This window comes from Pistacia vera, unplaced genomic scaffold (assembly GCF_008641045.1).
Source record: "Pistacia vera cultivar Batoury unplaced genomic scaffold, PisVer_v2 Contig155, whole genome shotgun sequence".
NCBI lineage: Eukaryota > Viridiplantae > Streptophyta > Magnoliopsida > Sapindales > Anacardiaceae > Pistacia > Pistacia vera.
Genome location: NW_022195630.1, coordinates 245,584 through 268,492, shown reverse-complemented (window position 1 = coordinate 268,492; position 22,909 = coordinate 245,584). Strand labels below are relative to the sequence as shown.

At 31.6% G+C, this 22,909-nt stretch overlaps 1 protein-coding gene across 1 annotated transcript; it reads left to right on the top strand.

Annotated features, from left to right (window-relative positions):
* The first annotated feature begins 5,729 nt into the window (after nucleotides 1-5,729).
* Nucleotides 5,730-11,811, top strand: LOC116124701 (zinc finger CCCH domain-containing protein 5-like). Its single transcript, XM_031410440.1, has 9 exons — nucleotides 5,730-6,101; nucleotides 6,941-7,093; nucleotides 7,202-7,324; nucleotides 7,439-7,597; nucleotides 8,852-8,944; nucleotides 9,189-9,305; nucleotides 9,827-9,901; nucleotides 10,098-10,321; nucleotides 10,606-11,811. The coding sequence occupies exons 1-9, from the start codon at nucleotides 5,730-5,732 to the stop codon at nucleotides 11,636-11,638; spliced, it is 2,349 nt and encodes a 782-aa protein (XP_031266300.1). The 3' UTR covers nucleotides 11,639-11,811.
* The last annotated feature ends 11,098 nt before the right edge of the window (nucleotides 11,812-22,909 follow it).

Below are 22,909 nucleotides of genomic sequence, written 5' to 3'. Positions count from 1 at the left end.
CCCACGCCGAACGATAACATTCATTTTGAGCACGGTTGCCAAACCATTATTCACTATCCAGCTAATATATTATAATATCATCATGACATTTCTAACTTGAATGCTTAACAAAATATTTATTACACTTTTTTTAGATGTTGTGCAAACGGTTTGCTATCGTTTCATATCTTTTTATCCAAAAAGTTATTAACGTTTTTTTAATCGACGTGTTTACTTAGTACTAGACATCTATTCGTTTTCCCAAAACACCTTTTGTATTCTCAAAAAACACAAAAATAATTTTAAATAAATAATTTACATAATATTAAAGTGATACCAAGATATATTCAGAGAAGTCATTGACTAGATGTTAAGATAAAATTAATAATTTTATCTCTATAATTATTAATATCAATTGTAGACAGATGTTATTAAATCACTCATGCAAGTTGAGAAGACTACCTGAATATTATATGGTCTAATTGTACAATCGATATTATTTTTACATACATGTCTTTAATATTCGATGTCATATTTTCATGCATATACATTTTTACCCCCTTTTCCAATTTATTCTTATTATCCTTTATATTAAAGTTGTGCCAATAAGATTTTATTCTTCTTAAGCAACCATGTTTATTTATTATAACATCTTTATTCATATTCCATCTGTTTCTTTTGTATTCCTAATTGAAAAAAACACATCAAAATATATTCTAATGTGAATCAACAATATTTTAATTAACAAACTAACATACTCAATAAAACATAAACAATTAAACAAGACCAATGCCAAACTGTATAAATATTTTATATTAATTAATATATTATCACATCATCAAGACATCTCTCATTTGGATATTTAACAAAATATTTATTACTGTTTCCTTTAAAACTGTGCCAATAAGATATCATTATTATTAAATCAATATGTTTATTTATTGTTGATCGATGCATTGTACTATTATGTGATATTTTTTATGTGACATTACTATTAAAAATCAGGATATTAGAATTTGGGTTTAATTATGGGTTAATGTACATACTTTTTGATTGATGTGTTTGATATTTTGATGATGCTTGGTATTATGATATTTAATGTTGTTCTTAATGTACTGCTTTTGTTAAAGTGTTGATCAAATAAATGATACTGTTTATGTAGATATTTATATGATATTAATGGAATTCATAAAAGTAGATATCTATTTTGATGAAACACGATCCGTTTCCCATTGGTTTAAAAAAATTCGTACTAATCAAATGTATCAAATACTTAATATACCTATATAGAAATTTAGATAAATGCGGACCATTTACATTTAAATTTAATTAATTCTTAACATTAAATGATTAATACAACCATCATTAATTTACAAAACTATTAAAAATCATATTCATATAACAACATTGACTCTCATTAATAATTAACAGAACATTATCTAAGAAGTTGAAATACCAAAAAATAAATAAATAAATAAATTGTTCGCTACCCACATGCAAACTACATAAACCACAGATACCATATCGACAACATAATTTCCATATACTTGCACCCAAAAAACAGCACCAAAACATCACGATTCCTTACAAAAGAACAAAAAAATAACCCATAGGTCTGTTACAATTACCATCAGAAATTCTACAATGAATCATTGTAAAAGCAACTGACAAAAACGACACCGCTTTACAAGCAATACAGTTAACGTAAGTTTTACTATAACCATCGTATTTCATTAATCTATTGATTTCATTATTTTCTTAGTCATACATAAAATGATATTATACAAAATGGTTAAACATACAACTAATAACAATAGGGTAGTGGTTTGTTCCACAGGAGTCTTATAACGATAATGGTTAACCATACAAATGGTTATGTCAAACCATGTGCATCTTTAGTTGTTAATAGTTTTCTAATAAACAAAAACCAAAATGCATTTTAGAATCCATATTTAACTGAGTCATATTTGACACACTTATTTATGCTTAATTGCTTAATCATACAGGCAATGGTATTGTGATTCCTAACTATGGATTTTTTTTTTTAATTATTACGAATCTTGTGCTTCGAAACCATTATTTACTGTACAATTTACAGGTGCAAATCTCCAAACAAACAAGCAAACATGAAACAAATATTACAAAGAAGTGACATTTCGAAACAACAACACAAACTGCCAATAATAACAACAACGGGACTTTCAATTCTAAAGATACTTGCAAAAGCAGAAAATAAACAAGCTTTGCTACTGCTTGGAACACAATTGTTCTTCATCAAACATGATATACATATGGGATTACATCTACTAATTGCAGTTTGCCAAAAATACAACATGCAAGCAATATATCACACTGCCGTTGCTTTGCTTAATGTACATGACAACAGAATTATACAAATTCTAATGAAATTAGTAAAACTATCTAATCATTTCTACAAATTGAAATATTGTAGGGAAGAATTCAAGTCCCTGACTCCAACTGCTACAATTCTCATTTAAAATACGAAAATTTGAGACTTGCAACCAGGAGAATCAAAATCGTATACACTTGGATAGATCAACGTCACCAGAAAATATCACATGTCATAGATGTAACGTGGATTACCAAATAGTCTTTATGAAATTTAATTTTTAGTAAGTTTCTTATGTAATTTCTTGCACATGTAAAAATTTAAATGCTTTTTAGTTTAATCTGAAAATAGAAGTTAAAACTCACTGAATTATCTACGATTGATCCAAATATTTAATAACTTATAAAGAAAAATTGATCACAAAATTAAAATGATCAACAATATTTATCAAAAATGTTAAACACCAATGATTATGAGAATCTCAAATAATTAAACACGTTCAACAATCAACAATCTAAATACTGTTCCTATAACATATCAAAAAAAAAAAAAAAAAAAAAAATTCCATTCCATTATTGATTAGATTAAATTCCACGCGGAACCACATCATATTTTGGAAACCTGCCTGTCGAACCATTGTTAACTATTTATTATGCTTTCCTTTAATGCTCTACAAACAGTTTGCTACTGTTTCGTATCCCATTACCCAATGAGTTGTCAACACTTTTTCAATCAACATGTTTATCTATTACTAGATGTCTATTAATTTTTCTAGAGCAACTTTTATATTGTTTGATACAATACCCTAGAAATTGATTGGGTTGTCATGTTCTCAACTGCTAAATAAACAAGGCAGCCATTAGAAAATAATCAATATGAGGATTATGGATGTGAAGGAACCATCATAATTTTATACTATGACAAAATTTCTCGCATAAAAGATTAATTAAATTTATTTCGTCCATTTGTTTCCTAATTCTATTTAGATAAAACAAATCAAGATATATTCTAGTGTGAAGTAACAAAATTTTAATTACAAGACTAAAATACTGGATAAAACATAAACAATATTTAATATTTTAATAGATATTTAATAACAATATTAGACAAAACTGTTTATAAAAATGTTAAACATAATTTATAGTTGACAAATACATATTCAACAATCAATCTAAATAAATTATAATCTTAATTAAAAAAAAAAAAAACTATAAATAACCATTTCTATTACAAATTTAAATTATTGATTAAACAAGACTAAAGCCGAACTATATGCATGTTTCATAACCATATTGCCAAATCACAATTAAAAAATTAAAAAATATATTATGACATCATCATATCATCTCTGACTTGGATACTTAACAAAAAATTTATTGCCCTTCCTTTAAAAATATATCAATAAGATTTTATTATTAGTAAATCACAGTGTTTATTTATTATAATATCTCAATATCTTGCCAAACCATCATTAACTACCTAACTAATATGTTGCACATTAACAAAATATTTATTATGGTTTTCTTTAATATTGTATAGATAGTCTACTAATGTTTCGTATTACCTTATCTCAACAATTATTAACACTTTTTCGATTGACACGTTTATTTATTACTAGTTGTCTGTTCAGATTCCACCACTTCGTATCCTATTCTCCTATAAATATTACTTTAACATCAATCACCCATTTAACTTTCTTCAGATACTATATTTTAATTGTTCATTTTTTCTCTACAACTTAATTCGAAAATGACTAACAAAACATCACAACCAAAAGAATCTGCAATGAATATCAACCATGACCTCAACAACAATAATTCTCCACCAAGGCAACCAGAAGGTATGAATGTTCCACATCTTTTGTATCCTAAATTACAAAATGTCAAACATAATGATAATACATATTTGCGGGAATATAAAAACAATATTAAAAAAAAAAACTTTTTTGATATGTCGAGAGTTCATCTTGTAATTATATTCACAGATTTATGTTACTATTTCCATATATTTATAAAATTTGATTGTATATTGTTTTTGCAATTGGTTTAGATATTTTTTAGGGAATGCCGGAATTGAGGGAAATTTTCAAAATAGTTGACACCAATCTGGATGATCTACTTACTGCTAGAGACAAATTCAGAGAAGTTATTTACCAGATGTTAGAAATCATGCAATCTATCATGGATATTATCTATAACATAAACAAAAGAGAGTATGTATATGCACTAGAGGAACTGAACAACTATAAGAGAAATAGAAAATAAACACTATCTACATCATCCAAACCCACTTCACAGTATGAAAAACCGATGTACTTATTTCCTTTATAATAAAAGTATTATTCTCTATGTTCAACTTTATCTTGATTTTGATGTTACTAATTAATTTATTGAAAATTGTTCATTTAATTGACGCATTGCATTTACTGTTTAATGAATCTACTAAAAATTCTCCATCTTGATACGTTGGTTTTGATTTAATTTTTTCATCTTCACATATTGGATGAATATTAATAATAATTATATAAGTACATTACATAGACATTCCAAAAATCTAATCATTTTAAATAAAAACATATAAAGATGAAAGTTAGTCCCTTCATATTCTGTTTTGTAGTTCTACAATTATTAACCCAGAAATTAATTGAGTTATCATGTTCTTAACGGTAAAACAAACAAAACATTTGAATGAATTGTGTGAATAGACGTTTGTTTTCAAACCTTGGCTAGGGATTACTGATTTTAAAGAAATATATGAATCCTATACTGTGAGAAAAAAATTTATCAGTCAATATCAAACTTGAAAATGAATATAACTTACATAAATTACGAAAGTTCAATATAAATTTTAAGTTTAAATAATTGATCTTGATAATATTAATTGATATTAATAATTATAAATGTACAATTATTAATTTTATCTTAACACAACTCTGTATATATATAAAATTTATATTTATTCTAAAACTTGTACAATTTAACAATTATTATCTCTCAATCTAATTACTTTATTTTATTAGAATAAATTTATTTATAACTTATTTTAAAAAATTAAATAAATATACCTGCATAATGTGCAGACCTATGTCTAATTGATTAATATATTTAATAACTGGAGATGCAGATCAATTTGACGGAGGAAAAAATTCACTTCCCTCATCTTGGGCTTTGTTGAGGAATTACAAAAAATTCCCCGGCCAGCGCAGCCCAGCCCAGCCCAGTGGTGTTTCTACCTTAACCTCAGCTTTGTATAGCCGCATTAGTCGGGTAAATAAACCCGACCCGAATTAATAGTGACGGCCCTATCTGAAAGACATTTCACTCACCCTTTTTGCTCGTAATTTTCCCGGAAAATAAAAATTTCCAGGGAATCGAACAAACTCCAATAATTGTGACACAGAATGGCGGAGGCAAACGCTATAGAAGAGAAAAGCGTGACAGTGGCGGAAGGAGACGAAAGCGAGAAGAACGTGAGCAGGAAGGAGAAGAGAAAGCTGGCGAAGAAGAAGAAGAGGAAGGAGAAGCGGAGGGAAATAGCGGAGAAGGAGAGAGAAGAGGCGGAGGTGAGAGCAAACGATCCGGAGGAGCAGAGGAAGCTGGAGATGATGGCGAAGGAAGTGGAGGAAGAGAGAAAGAGAGCGTTGAAGGAGTTTGAAGAGAGAGAGAGGATCTTGATTCGAGAAATGGAGATGAAGAAGGAAGAGGAGGAGAGATGGAAGATGCTGGAACAAGAAAGGGAAGAAGAAGAAGAAGAGATTAAGAAAAAGCTGCAGGTGTGTTTCGTTTTAGTAATTTTGTCGTTTGGATGCTGAGAAAACTAGTTTGGGTGTGTTTATTTCCTGAGAAAGTGTGGAATTTATTAACAAGAAAGGCGAGGCTAAGAGAAAGCTAGAGGGTTTTTTTTTTTTTCTCGGTTGATTGAGTTGTAATTGGAGATTTGATGTTAAAGGACTAAACTAAATAGGAAATCTGTTCCCCAATTCATAATGAAGGAGAAAAGGCATAGAGAAAGCGTCAGGTGTGCTTTATTTGTAGTAATTTCGTTTGTTTGGAAGAAAATGAGTTTGGTTGTGTTTGCTTGCTGAGGAGGTGTTGAGAGAAGAAAATAAGATATAGTAGAATTTATGAACACTACAATTGATTTCAGTGACTCTTTTTCTCTCCTTATAATGGTTTAGCTGATCGAGTTGTTAATGGGAGTTATAAATTCTAATGAAAAAGAAATTATTTTTTTTTATTTTTTTATTTTTTTTGAGCTCTGTTCGATTTAAGGGAAATCTTAATCAAGTGAAATAAACTTTAACTGTATTGAAGTGGTTGTAATGCAGAGCACTTCTTCGTTATTTAAAACCATTTTTTAAAGTGTTTCATGGATGAGAAAAATGGAGAAAAGGAAAGATAACGAAACTTTTGGGCCATTTTAGGATGATTGAACCTATTTGGTTCAATTGAATTATTTCTCATTCCCGTTCTGATTCTCATATAAATATTTGCTCTTTAAATTAGCTGATCAGAGCTTTGTTTGTAGTTTGTTTTTTGGTTATTAGGATATGCTGAATAAGGAACAGAAATGTTTGTTTGTAGATATCATTGGTTGTATAATGTGTTGCAGGTTGAAAAGGAGAATGAGTGTAGTGAGGATGACGATTGGGAATATGTTGAAGAAGGGCCTGCAGAAATTATATGGCAAGGAAATGAGATAATTATCAGGAAGAAGAAGGTCAGAGTTCCAAAGAAGGATGTGAACCATTTTAGTGGAAAAGAGGTAGGTGTACGTCTATCTCCAACTAGGTTTAGATACTTTCTGGATTACTTTGTGGTGTGCTTTCTCTTCAGTTATGCAAAGCTGTTAAATTTTCCATTTGAATTTTAGGATGTTGATAGGCCTACATCGAATCCTCTTCCCCCGCAAACTGAAGTTTTCGCTGATTACCAGAATGCACAACAGGCATTAGAGAATGTTGCCAGACAAGTTCCAAACTTTGGGACTGAACAGGTAGTTTAAGTCTCTTTGGTCACAGAAACTTTGTCTGTGTGAGTATCTTTTGTACTTGCTCCTTCATTATCAAGAGTCATTGTTACCAAACCTTCAGTTATGTATTTATGGCAGGATAAAGCTCATTGTCCTTTCCATTTAAAGACTGGAGTTTGTCGGTTTGGTCAGAGTTGCAGCAGAGTTCATTTTTATCCTGATAAATCATGCACTCTGCTTATCAAGAATATGTACAATGGTCCTGGCCTTGCTTGGGAACAAGATGAAGGGCTTGAGGTTTGTAATTGTATCCTGATAAGAACACAGACAAACTTCTGTATTGCTATATACATTATTGGATTTATCTTATATAAGCAATATCCATACATTATGAAAGAAGGTATTCAAATTTCATGGCTGATATCCTGCTATGCTTATGTAATGGTTCAAGACTTTATCTTGGTTGAACTTGACTTCTTTTAATTTACATTTTTATTGCTCTTCTTTGACTTAATTTACTCAGAGATCTATGGTTTGACAAGGGTGGAGATTTATGGTGTTGGCCTTGATTTGGTTGGAGTGAAGTTATGAGCTATTCTGTATCCTACTTACTGCAAATGAGAGTTGTCACTATGGAATTTCCTGTTTATCTTTTTAGCTTAATTTTGTTGCCTCTGTTTCTTGCATAATCTTCTCATTATTTATTTTATTTGTATTGACTTTACTTTTTCTTATCATTGTTTTTACATTTTCCTGTGCCCCTATGATTTGGTGAAAAGTGTGATCATAATGACTATATCTGTGAACTTAATACTTCTGTGATTAGAAAGGAAACTTTATTAGCATGTCTTGCATCATTAGTTTTAATACACTTTTGGTCCAGGTTTTCATATATATAATTAGCATTTTAAGAGTTTGTCAATACTCACCTAATTGTGTGAATATTTGACTTAAGATCTTTGTTCCTTAACAATTAGTAGTATCTTGGGCAATAGACATGTCATGGGTTCTTGGAGCTGTTGATCCAATAACAGTTGTTACTTCTGAACATTTTGATTCTGGTGTACCGCCACCTTGTGTGTTAACACGATTTATGCAGTTAGCACTCTCTATACTTATATTAGAATCTGTCTAAGGAGATTAAAAAAGGAAAAGAACTTAGTTTTTATGTGCAGATGATTTCTAGAGTTGAATCGGAGAAGTATGTTTTTAATTTATAATGAGGATCATAAAGTTATCAATGGCTGCATAAAAAATTAAATTGTACTCTATAATCTTCTGTGCTGGTGGTAGAGTTCTTGACATTGTGTACCCCATAGTAATGGAGACCCTCGTTCAAAAACTTTATTTATTTATTGTTCTTTTGGGATTTTAGCTGACTCAGGTTATAGACAACCAGTAGCTAAAAGTTTAACCATAGTTATCTTGATTTGAGAATGTAGGGCTTCTGTATTTATTTTGGCAAAATATATTGTTATATGTTTCTTTTGATTTATGCTATCTATATATGTAATAGTTTTTTCTTGGTTGATTTGTCTACTTTCTTTTCAGTATACAGATGAAGAAGTTGAATGCTCGTATGAAGAATTTTATGAGGATGTGCACACAGAGTTCTTGAAGTTTGGAGAAATTGTGAATTTCAAGGTGGTTGATTGTGCATACTAGCAATTGATGTCTTGGAGATTCTTGAGCTCCTTTTTTTCTTTGGATGCTTCTGTATTTAAATATCGCATACTTGAAAATAACAAATACAGTAAATGTGTAGGAAGCTAGATTTTAAAAAGAAAAAAAAAAATTACAGAATCGTCCTTGACCTATGAGATTGACTAAAATTTTATAAACACTATATTTTTTTTCCCTTAGAGGAATTAATATGATTTCTGTACAGGTGTGTAAAAATGGTTCCTTCCACTTGAAAGGAAATGTCTATGTTCATTATATGTCGCTGGAATCAGCTGTTGATGCTTATCATTCTGTCAATGGCCGATATTTTGCTGGCAAACAGGTACTTTATATAGATAATCAGAGCCTAATTCTACTTTCTTCTATAAATCCAATAGCTTATCTTATCTTTTTAATATTAGTTTGCTTATGGAAAACTAGATCACTGTCCAGTCATGTAAATAAGCTTTGGTAAAGCTCATTCACCTCCACTAAAGTTTTACTTAATTACATGCAACCATGTTTAGTTTCAAAATTAAGTAGAGGCATCTCCTGTAGTGATGGTTTTTAATAAATTTTATAAAACTGTAGAACAGTCTTCTATTTTGGGAAGGTTTGTGCGATTATGAGAAGTCTGGGAACGTATGTGATAATTTTCAGAACCCTATGGTCTGCATTGTTTTAGTCATATCTTAGGCAGTCAATGAAATTCTCTCAACATAACTGCAAATTCAGTTTTGCAGCCCATTTATTGTTCCCATGGCCATATTCTTAACGATCCATTTTCTGACTTTATTCAGTTTCTTGTTCACTTTTCCTTACTGGATGAGCATGGTTTATTGATCTGTGTATGGTTCTTGACAGGTCAAATGTGAATTTGTCAATGTGACAAGATGGAAACTCGCCATATGTGGGGAGTATATGAAGTCAAGACTAAAGGTAAAACCAGTTTCTTTGTTTCTTCTATTATATTTCGTGTGTGATATATTCCACCTTTTGGTTTTGTTATATTCCCTTTTAGCTTTTTATACTGATACCAGTACTTTAATACTTCAAAATGAAAGATTATCTGGTCTTTGTAAGTTGAAACCCTATTCCTTTAACCCTTTATGATTTCTCTGGCACTTTTTGACAGACATGTTCCCGTGGAATGGCATGCAATTTTATCCACTGTTTCCGCAACCCTGGTGGAGACTATGAATGGGCTGATTGGGATAAACCACCACCAAAATATTGGGCGAAGAAGATGGCTGCTTTATTTGGTTATACTGACGATATTGGGTACTGGAAACAGATGGATGAAGATTTTTCACGGCACATGAAGAACTCTAACAAGATAAATGCAATGGAAACCGACAGGTATTCTTTTACTTGCATAACTTTTTGGTGATATAGATGTTTCGTTAATTTGTTCTGGTGATTACAGAATCCATCACATTATGTTTTAATTTATTTACGTTGAATATTTAACACTATCCTAGCATGGAACTAATGTTCTCTATGATTTAACTCAACTACGTCGGAGTAGTTAGTTTACTGCCTCTGGTGAAGGAGGGTTTGATGTCTTTTCATGATAGCACGTGCTTTTTTGCTTTCTTTTTGATAGTTTTGTTTATTCATAGTTCCCTTACGGTAAATGACAGGCTTCAGTCCCAAAGATCTAAATCCAGGGAGATGGATCGTGTGAGAAGTGTGTCCAGGAGAAGTCATGATGGTGATGAAGATGATGTTAGGGAGAGCACTCACAGTCGTAGGAACACCAACGACAATAGAAAGCGAATCAAACTTCTTGACTACAAATTTCCTGAAGAAAGTTCAAAGTTCAAGGATTATTATTATCATGAGAGCAGAAGCGACGAGACTAGTTCTGATGGAAGCTGGTCGGATAGGGATAGAGACAGAGATAGAGATAGAGATAGAGATAGGCACCGTGGCCACACAAGGAAAAGCCGAAAGCGCAGGAGCACTGTCTCAGAAAAATCAAGTGATTATAGGGATACCAAGAGCCAAACTCATGAAGCTGATTCTGATTGGAGTTTGTCAGATGGGGAGAGAAACACAAAAACTCGCCATGTTCATGCCAAGAGAAGTTCGAGATATACCAGCAGATGGGAAGTACAAGATAATGGAGACAGTGAAAACAGAACTCGCGAAGATTATGGAGAAAGAGATCATAGTCACACTGGGAAAAGGTCAAGAGTCAGTGACAGGTGTAGGACGTTGGATCCTGATTCAGGAGATGATTTGCTGGATAGGGACAAAGAGAGACGCTGTAGTCATGAAAGGAAACGCTCAAGGAAAGGCGACGCAGAACACAAACATTCAAGTAGAAAATCTCATTCAAGGAAAGAGAGCAGCAAATCAAAATATCGACATTCGAAATCAAATGAAGACCATGAATCCAGTAGTTCAGATGAGTATGATGAAAGACGTAAAACCATTAACAAGAACGATCGCTGGAAACTGGTAAGTCCTGAGGAAGATCGAAAATCAAGGAGAAAGACTACTAGTGTTCAGAGTCACAAATCTGACAGTCCAGGTCGTTATAATGGAAGAAGTAAATCTCAGGATCTCAACTCAGAATACTGTTACAATGAAATGATCAATGGTGGTGACTTGGAGTCAAAAGAAGATAAATCAAGGGGCAAAAGCCGTTCAAGTCTTGAGAAGAACTAGCTCGGCGTATGGGATTACGAGTATCTGGAAACTCTGGAAATGATGCATTATAAGAATGCAGAATAGTTTTTAAGGCCAAAAATGAGCATAGAAGCAGTTAGCACTTCAAGAATTTAAGTTTCCCGCGATGTGTATATACTTGCTAGTGGGAAGATTTGATATTCAATCAGATTGTCTCTTTTTAATTCATAAATTTGGCCAAAAGCTGCTGATTAAATTAACGTGTAAGTGTAACAATTTAAAGGAATATGAAAACAAGAAATCAACAGGTACCGAAGCAAATATAAGATCGTGATGGGTGGTTAACGAAAAAGATAACAAAGACAAATAGAACTGAATTACACGTGCTTGGTTTGGTAATGTAATCTGATCTTTTCCGAAACAAATTATAAGATTGTGATTAATGATTAATAAGAAAAAATTAAAAACGAGAAACAAAATCTTAACTTACATGCCCGCAATGTACATATGTGTAATCAATAAAATTTCAAACTTCCAATAGTTTGGTTTTTATTTAATATTTCTAGATTTGATCTTACTCATTTACTCTTGTCTTATTTTATATTATATAGTTTTGAATTTGTTCCCTCCAAAATTAAATCTTGGGTCCGTCTCTGAGTTCAATCAATATTTTTGTCTTGCTTCTGCGGAACAAAGGTAGAAAAGATTACTAAAAATTAGTTATTCACAACCTTTTACCAAGGATTCCTCCAAAAGTATATATATATATATTAAAGGATCTTCATCAGTTTCCTTTTTTAATCTGAAAATTTTATTTTTAATTTATATATTTTTAAAATTCAGTCGATTTTTCACCTCTCCGACTCTCCTTCAATCCTACTTAAATTGACATTAAAGACTAGAATAACATACTAAGAGGCAAGCCAGAAATCTTATAATACTATATAACTCAAAAATTAAATTCTGCACACAGGCTATCACTCACTCAAGCATATTAGAATTAAAAAAAAAAAAAAAAAAAAAATTCACAAATTCAAAATACAAGTGTTGAAGTACAAGGGAAAATTAATTTACGTAGAAAAATAATAATACCAAGATGATCCTGACTAGAGAGTTTATGTCTCTACATAAGAAATTATTACTCAAACAAATCACCCACTTGTGGCCGGATGGTGAGGGGAGTGAGAGGTGCTTGATTAAAGTTCAGGGGGTTTTGAGTCGAGTTGTACCAAGTGGGTGACCAACCCGCCCAAAAAAAGAAAAAAATTCTCAAACATCCTGTTTTTCTTGACTAATGAAGTCAAAATAAAAAAAAAATCATATTAAGTGCCTCGGAGATTGTTAGGATCCTACATCGGGATTTCATATCCATCAAATATGGTATTTAAGTTTAGGGGTTCTCTCACCTATCAGAACAGTCTTTTGGGATGAACTCTTCCTTAAGTTTAAGTTCTAATATTGGTGCTTCCGTTGAGAGTTGGGTTGCGGAAAGAGCTACCTATGATCGAATAACTAATAGGTGAGTAAAGCCGCCACCCAAAGAGGAAAATGGCTATCGTTAGGTCAGTGTCAATAGAGTGAAGCCGCAACTATCAAACCGGTCATTTTGGGTTGGACTCTCCCTTGAGCTTACGTGATATGTGTTTCATAAAAGATTATTCCTTCTTTGTCGTGGAAGTGGGTTGTCCATACTATGTGGCCAAGATATTGACAACTGTAATATGAGAAAAAAATAAAATCCTTGTAAATTAAGCTGTAAAATTAGAATGTAAGTATACAGGAAAAAATCTTGAAAAAATTAAAAGGTTTCACACCCCCCAATGTAGAAAAAACTATATATTTATTTATGTATTTNCTTTTTTTAATCTGAAAATTTTATTTTTAATTTATATATTTTTAAAATTCAGACGATTTTTCACCTCTCCGACTCTCCTTCAATCCTACTTAAATTGACATTAAAGACTAGAATAACATACTAAGAGGCAAGCCAGAAATCTTATAATACTATATAACTCAAAAATTAAATTCTGCACACAGGCTATCACTCACTCAAGCATATTAGAATTAAAAAAAAAAAAAAAAAAAAAATTCACAAATTCAAAATACAAGTGTTGAAGTACAAGGGAAAATTAATTTACGTAGAAAAATAATAATACCAAGATGATCCTGACTAGAGAGTTTATGTCTCTACATAAGAAATTATTACTCAAACAAATCACCCACTTGTGGCCGGATGGTGAGGGGAGTGAGAGGTGCTTGATTAAAGTTCAGGGGGTTTTGAGTCGAGTTGTACCAAGTGGGTGACCAACCCGCCCAAAAAAAGAAAAAAATTCTCAAACATCCTGTTTTTCTTGACTAATGAAGTCAAAATAAAAAAAAAATCATATTAAGTGCCTCGGAGATTGTTAGGATCCTACATCGGGATTTCATATCCATCAAATATGGTATTTAAGTTTAGGGGTTCTCTCACCTATCAGAACAGTCTTTTGGGATGAACTCTTCCTTAAGTTTAAGTTCTAATATTGGTGCTTCCGTTGAGAGTTGGGTTGCGGAAAGAGCTACCTATGATCGAATAACTAATAGGTGAGTAAAGCCGCCACCCAAAGAGGAAAATGGCTATCGTTAGGTCAGTGTCAATAGAGTGAAGCCGCAACTATCAAACCGGTCATTTTGGGTTGGACTCTCCCTTGAGCTTACGTGATATGTGTTTCATAAAAGATTATTCCTTCTTTGTCGTGGAAGTGGGTTGTCCATACTATGTGGCCAAGATATTGACAACTGTAATATGAGAAAAAAATAAAATCCTTGTAAATTAAGCTGTAAAATTAGAATGTAAGTATACAGGAAAAAATCTTGTTTTTTTTTTTTTTTTTCTCTCCCCTTAATGTAGAAAAAACTATATATTTATTTATGTATTTTTAAATAAACTCTTGGAGTAAGACGAGCAAACAATTCCCAGTTATATATCCTGCTCTTTGCGGAATGTTTGCGTAAAAAATTCTTGAGAATTTAACTAAGCTTCTATACTCGTGTGAATTAAATTGAAATAAAAAAGAGGAGAAAAGTAAAATGAGATCAAAGCTGCATGTGAAGAACAGATTAATAGAATTAAAATTCTTCTTCTTTATTTTGATAACAAAAGGTTAAGCAGTTCTTCCGCGGGGGAAGATTTGGCTTTAAGAAATAGAAATAATAGCTAAAGTTATTAGAATAAGAGTTTCGATGTTTTGCAAGTGAAAAATTTAGAGATTTGAAAGAGGCTTTGATAATTGTTCAATAATTGATATTTTCAATCTTTTTATATAAGTCTTTGTGATATATTTTATGATTAATTAGCTGATTAATATATTTTGTGAATTGGTAAAGGAATGGAGGCATGCGAATGAAAGAGAAGCATAATGTGTAGTTTTCAGACATTAGCAAATTTGACCTCTAAAGGTTCAGTGGAGACTTTGAAGATCTTAGAGTTCTAGAAGAAGAAAAAGGTCTTCTTGAGGTTTGAAGTAGACATTCTGAGCTTTTTAAATTGGGCTTACGTGTTTTAATCCTAGTAATTTTAGGTATTCAAAGTTTACATCGAAGTCATAAGATCTAATCCTGTCACAATTTGGGTACAAGTTAGTAATTGGATATAACTTGAGTTTTAGATGTCCAATTGAGATGATTGAAGATGCACTGGAAAGCTTATAACCAAGGTTACAACTATCATGAAGAGTCAGGCTCGATTAGTCAACTTGTTTTGGAAAGAGTAGGACTCAATGTCTATAATTTAGGAATTTAGTTGTAAACCATTGGCGGAGGTTGTACACACCTTCTAGGGTTATTTGAAGAGGTTATAAATAGAACATTAAGTTTTTAAGGAGAAAAACACATACAAAAGATTCATTTAGAAATACTTGTTGTTCTCAGTTTAAGATGCTTGACTAAACTTTTTCTATTAAGTAAGGGTGTTAAAAAAAAACCAAAAATTGAATTGAAAAACTAAACCAAAAAATCAGTTTTTTAAAAAACCGGTTTGGTTTTGGTTTATAAAATTAGCTGAACCGGTTTTTCAGTTCGGTTATTGGTTTAACCAATTTTGGAAACCGGTTTTTAACTAATATATTATATATGATGTATGGCTATGATGTGGATGTACAATCCAAGCTAAACTTGTGTCAAACCAAATCAAATCCTCCTTTTCCAAGATGTGTGGCTGAGATCTTCCCTCTCCCCTCAAAACTGCCCTAAGTTTATATTTAAAGCCGCCAGGGTTTTCGAGTTCTCTTTAGCCTCCCGCCTCTGTTTAGTTACTTTCCTTCCATTTCTCTGTGTCCTCCGTGTTTAGTTATGGCTTTGGGTTTGTTTTACGTTATGTTAAGATAATCTGCTTAGAACCTCTAACATTTACCTTTAATTTATATGTTCTTCCTTTTTTTCGGTTGTATGTCTGTTGAGTTTGTGTTGTGTTTAAGCTTTAATGAGAAGGTGAGTATCGAAGGGAATGACATAGGATTTTAGCCTTTTTAACAGATCCTTCTCTTACATAAACTTCAGTTTATGAACTGGGTCACCTTTTGAGCAAACTTGTTTGGTCTCTCAGCAGGTGGCGTCAATCGGTGCCTACACTTTTTTGTTTTGGATTTCAAGATGGTATCTCTGTAATGTTTAAATTCAGATTTGGGTCTTTTTGTTTTTTGATACCAAAATATGACTGACAAAGAACTCAAACCGACCATAAACATTGGATGAAACTTGAAGAAAGGATTTTGATTACTTGTGAGTGAGTTTCAACTTGAAGAAGGGGAAAATTAGAAATTAATTTTTTTATTTAAAAGTCGGTTCAAAGTTGGTTAACGGTTTTTTGAATTAACTATTCGGTTCAGTTTAAAATCGGTTTGAATAATAGTTCAGTCCAGTTTCGGTTTAGATTTTTGCTTGAACCAATTTTTCGGTTCGGTTTGAAAAATGCTCAAATCGGTTTGATTAACCCCTTTTTCACACTCCTATTAGTCAGTTCAAGGGATTTCAATCTCTAATACAGATTGATGGCATATTTGATAAAGTAATGTAATTTTTTAGCTTTCTATGGATTTGATTAATGTTATTATGTTTTAATGGAATATGATATTTGATTATTGATTGAATTGATATTGATAATTAGAATTAGGGATTGTATTATGTAATCGTTCCTAATCAGTAGCGATTAATAATAAAAGATTGTGGATAAATTTTTCATTTTATTACTTGAATAACAAAACCTAAGTTAAATAATCCGAGCTTATGAGATTGTTATTTAGATTAATCTATTTCATTAGAACTTAAAGAAACTATTACATTAAATATGGAGGGCTTGTTTTAGGTTGTTTAATGGTTAGAGACTGTTGAAGAGCATGTTTCATTAGTCAGAATTAAGGGGAATTTTGTTAGAGTAAGTGTCCTAGAGCTAATCAATTATTGTAAAATTGACTCTTTGTAATAATGTTCATTGATCAATAAAAGACATTTTATTCTATATCGTATAAATCACATTGATATGTATTAATATATGTCCTTAGGATGATAGAACCGTAACAATGGTATCAAATATTTCAAATCTTGATAGTAAGAAACCTATGAGCACATATGATGGCCATTCTAGAAATGTTCATAGCCCTAGTATTATTTTGACAAACGGCACAGATAATACGGTAAGACTATCATAGTGTTGAACAACCCTATCGAAAGGCAATGACTGATCTCACTTGTCAAGGTTGTTTGCTGACAATATAGTGCAACACATGAGTGCTTGCTGTAGGCAGGTTCATTGGATTGATCCACCAAAGGATTTCACATAGATAGTAACCCTAGTGTTTATGGAACAAATCCTCTCACAAATAGTGGTGCATGTGATTCTTAGACTTGAGATCACCGGAGCACCTTGTGCACTAATTGGTGTAGTTTGACACTAGCCCAACGTAGTTCTATTTAGAGCTATCAATATGGTATTGATTGGCTGTATCGAGGAGTATGTCAAGACTATGGTGTATCAATAGAGGATTTATCACTCTCGAGTATGGAAGAAGTTATCTCACGGCGTAATTTAGTATATGACAATGACACTAAAGTTGTGGTTACATTAGGATTAAGTTGTTGCCCAATCTAATTTATTATTCCTTTCATTGGTCCAATAATTGATTACAAGCACATCGAGAGTAACTGAGGTTATTTCATAATATATGGAGACGTTAATATAGGAAAATATTTATAAGAATTATATATCTCAAGCAACTTCAATTATTGACAATAAATGTTTGGGTTTATAACAATAATCCACGTGGTTATAGTAATAACGTAAATCCCTTTATTATTAAGTTTTTGGTGTTAAAATAAATGGCATATGGACAATTAGGTAAATATTTATTAATCCAACATGTTAACCTTATATTAACAACTCGTTAACAATAAGAGAATTTATTTTATTTCAAAATTTATGTTATTTCTGAAATCTCAAACGATAGGGGGGGAGGGTCGATTAATTAGTATAAGAAAAATATGGAACACTGGTTTTACAAATTTCTATTGTTACTGGTCTATAATCGTAGCTTAAACCATCTTTTGAAATTAAATATATATGAATTTGAATGAGAATATTTTACAAGTTATATGCCTCTACTAAGTAAGAACTAGCTTCCGTATTGACACGAATATGAGTTCAAGTATTCTAATTTGAGATCATTGAAATTAAGCATGACATGAACTAAAGGGTTACTGTCACAATTCCAGCCATGTGTTATCATTCCACCTAAAAACTTAAATTAGTATGTGGTAACTCATCAACATTAATATTTAGTCTAATATACCCCTTACATTAAACTTGGATTTTTATTTAATCCAGTTGAACTTGTGACTTTTGAATTTTGTACATAATTATGGTGTTTCAATGCGTCTTGAATTTTGTATATATTCACTATTTTCTTTACAAAAATGTTAAAAAGAAGCATCAGATGAAGAGATAAGTGGTATTTCTTTGTTGGATGACGAATGTTCTACTAGGATTAGCTTATTGTGATAATAACATTTGTATCCTTCTTGTTGGATGGTGAAGATTTTGCTCGGATTACCTTATTTAATTGATACGGAATATTGTTACTTAAAAGAAAATTAAAATATTATATGATAAATTAACTAGATAAGATCCAAAGGGGAAAGAATTCAGAGTATGAGATGATTGTATAAGCTTAATATATAAACAAGCATATGGAAGCGGATATGTAAAAAAATAATTTATTAAGAACTACAAGTATTTTTTTGTCAACTTATGAAGATATGTGTGCACATTCATTTATGATGTTTGCACATTATCTAGGTAAGATTTTGCATTTGCTATAAACAAATTGAGTCAATTCATTCAGAGTCCTACTATGGGTCATTTAACTGCCTACAAGAGAGTTTTAAGATACATAAAGGGTACTTTGCAACATGGTCTCTTATTTTCATTCTGTTCTCTATAAATTCATAGAGATTTTATTCCTTGATCAGGTTCTTTATATGTTTTATACTCAAAATTAGGGGTGAGCATAGGTAGCGCGTAGAACTAGAATCGGAATCGGAACCTATATAGAACCGACATTGTGTAGATAGGTTCTGGTTCTATTTTATTGGAATCGACACTGTACGGTTCTAGTTCCAGTTCTTATGTATGGAGGAATGGGAACGGAAACCTAGAAAAAGAACCTAAAATAGGTAGCCGGTTTGGAACCTACTTGGAACCTGTAGCGGGTATGGAACCTGGGCTACAATGAAATATTTATGAATAATGGGGAGTTTCATTATTTTACATATAAAAAAATTTAAAATAGAAAAAGTTAAATTTTTAGAATAACCTAATTAAATAAATATACAATTATACTTATTACATATAAACTACACCATATTAAAACTTTAATATATTATAATATATTAATATTAAAATTTTGATTAATTAAGTATATAATTGGAATTAGAATCTAATTAAAAGTGTTTTAATGTTATTAAAAGAACTATTTTTGAACATTATTAACTAATTAAATGATTAGAAATTTAATTGATTATACTAGTATATTATTGTTAAATAATTACTTAATTAAGTATAACATTACATTATAAACATTAGTACAATATTTAATTAAATAGTTAGAAATTTAATTAATTATAACATTATATTATAAATGTATAGTATGATTACTTAATTAATTATAACATTACATTATAATTAAATAATTACTTAATTAATTACAACATTACTATATTACATTATAAACATTAATAATTTATAATATTAAATTTACTGCATTAGTATTTAATAGTAGGAGAATCAAAGAAGTTGGTGACAGTTTCTAACTTTCTATATTGTTGTTTGTTTGAATGATTTTGGTGAAGTTAGTTGACGTGAATTGTGATGAATAATTGTTTGAGTTTTGGTTTTGATTGAGGAATTTTATATGAATTGTAATGAATTGATTGAATTCAATGTTGCCTAGAGATTAGAGGATTTATGAGTTATATTGGACACAAATAAATGAGTAATCAAAATCCGTTACGGGAGTATTTGTAAACTTTTAAGGTATTTTTGTCATTTTTTAAACTAATAGGGGGTAATTGATTTTTTCAGGATACTCGGGAAAGGAACTAGAACCTGCATTTTAGGTTCCGATTCCTTAAATTTAAGAACCTGCATTGTGCAGTTCTGGTTATGGTTCCTTTTTTTGGGAACCTACATTGTGCGGTTTCGGTTTCGGTTCCCTTGAAAAATGTAGGGTACCTGGAACCGTTCACCCCTACTCAAAATATTTTGCTTTTGTGTTGTTGTTGAGTGTTTGTTGGAACGTAGTTCCTTCGATGAAAGCTTGAACGGAGTTCAAGTTGTGGAGCTGAAAGTTGTCTTTGGCATTGAAGCTTGAGTAGAGCTCTAACTATCCAAAAGGTTTCCTAGAATTAGGCAAGCTATGACAGAACATTGGAGCAAGCAGAGGGTGGAGTTAGAGTGTTGTGAAACAGTGAGTGTTTTACATTTGTATACTTAATTTCAACTCTGTAATTGATTTGCAAGTGTTTGTTATAGTGGATTTGCCTTGTCTGGACATGGTCCCATTGATGTAGGCCATTATCCGAACCATGTAAAAATGTTTGTGTGCTTTACTTTATGTCTTTCTTGATTGGTATTGTGCTGATGTTGAATGGCCATTCCCACAAGCACTAATGAACACAATCAACTTATTTCACAAGAGTTTAATGAAGTACATTAGTCATAAACTTTCAAGAACAAATTAAGTGATATCAATCAAAATTAAGTGATATACTGATTGATTGAAAGTAAAAGGAGAACTAGAGATGAAATATGAGTAATATTAATAATGTTACAGAAGGGTAACTCTGAGAAATACAAACGAGAACATATTCTTATTATTAAAATTTCAACAAGCTTTCTAAAACTACAAATGAAGCATGCACTATAAAAATTTAAATCATCAAATGCAACAAAACTTCGAACAATTACAAAGCATGGCACTATCAAATGCACTACAAAGCATGTACTTATTTCCACAGTCAGGGAGGAAGTGATTAATCAAGTTTCCTCCCATTTTTGTTATATTGTACACTTAAACCACAATGTGTCATTAAAAGACGAACATGAGTAAGTAACTATCCACCTTTCCTAAGTTGGTGACCATGATATTTCCAGTCACACTCGTTTGCAGCATAAGTCAACATTTCTACCCATACTTTTGTTCGAACCATCCTCAGATTCCAACGATTGCAATTGTGTCATGAGATTGCATCCCTCCATCAGCACTGACATATCACTTGATCTCAATTTATCAATGTTATTCTGAAGAAAGAACTTGCAATCTTCTACTCTTTTAACTGATGTCGAACTCGTTTTGATGATTCGATGAACTCCTGACCATGACATAGGTTTCCTTAAACCTTAACTCACCATTCCCTTTAGGCATCATGGAAGAACATGCCACTAGAATATATAACATGTAATCTGACAAACATTTGCCAATTTTGCTATTTTCATAAAGATCATTAATAGTACCTTCATGTTTATCGAACTTGTCATAATAACAAAGATCAGTTGCGATGTGCCAAAGGAGAAGGCCTCGATGTACAACTAAAAATCAACAAGTTTATACCTTTCTTCAAGCACATAATCACTTCTTTGACCCAATATTTTATTGAGTAAACGAGTCTTGCAAAAATGATCTTGTAGTTCATATTTACTAATTTTCCCTGAGAGCTCCTTGAAAATCATCTTTTGCAAATCAACAATCACATTTTCCCAACTTAAATGCAGATGAATCTTCAACAGTTTGCCGGTGAAGAATATATTTTGAACCCTCGTATATTTGGCTGACACGTCTTTGATGCAACAACGTAAAAGATTAAGTTGTCCTATGGCCATGGACCACCTCTTGCGATTGCCAAAACCTGGAATTGGCCCCGCTTTCTTGTGCTTGGTTAAGCGAATAACTGTTGCCCAATCAGACGAACAGAGTTCTATAACTGCTAAAACCTTAATAACAACAATCACAATTAGTAGTGAGAAAGTCACGAAGAAGTCATTAAGAGGAAACTCATACTTAAAACTATTGACACGTAATGAGCAGACAGTTAACATATAAATGGAGGAAAAGAAGTTAAAGCAATGGAGAAAGATTCCCAATTATTATGCCTAAAAATCAGGGTTGACATAAGCTGATGTTATTGAGCACCAGTTAGAGTTTAGGAAGGCTTTGCACCATCCAAAGTCTGCCACGTTGCCTAAGACAGAAAGAATATAGCTGTCAACAACCTAGCCGAGTCAAGTTTTGCCTGTGAATGAATTTGGTTCACACACCTGTCCAAGCCCCATTTAATTTAAAGATATTTCTTAAGTTCTCAACCAGTAGGAAGACAAGAAATATTTGCACCAACCCACTTGTAGAAATGTAATCATTACCTTGAGCTCATAAATAGGCAGCTCCCTCTTACGAAATCAAGATCGAAACCCTTGAATTCAACATAGAAAATAGCAAAGATACACTATGAGAAAGAGACTGACTTGATATTCTCTAAGAATCTTTAAAATACAAAGCACCTGTAACCCCAAATCGCAGTTTGCGACCTATTGTAATCTTTGCTAACGACCAAGAATACACTAATATAAAAGAATACAGTGAATGTAGGATTCGCTTTAAGCATCTGAACCAATATAAAAATCTTTACTGTCTCCTTTATTTTCACATCTTTGCATGCTGCTATGAGAATAGTATCCCACTCAACTCTCATAATTATTTCATGTGTAATTTCTAAGATCTTCTTAAC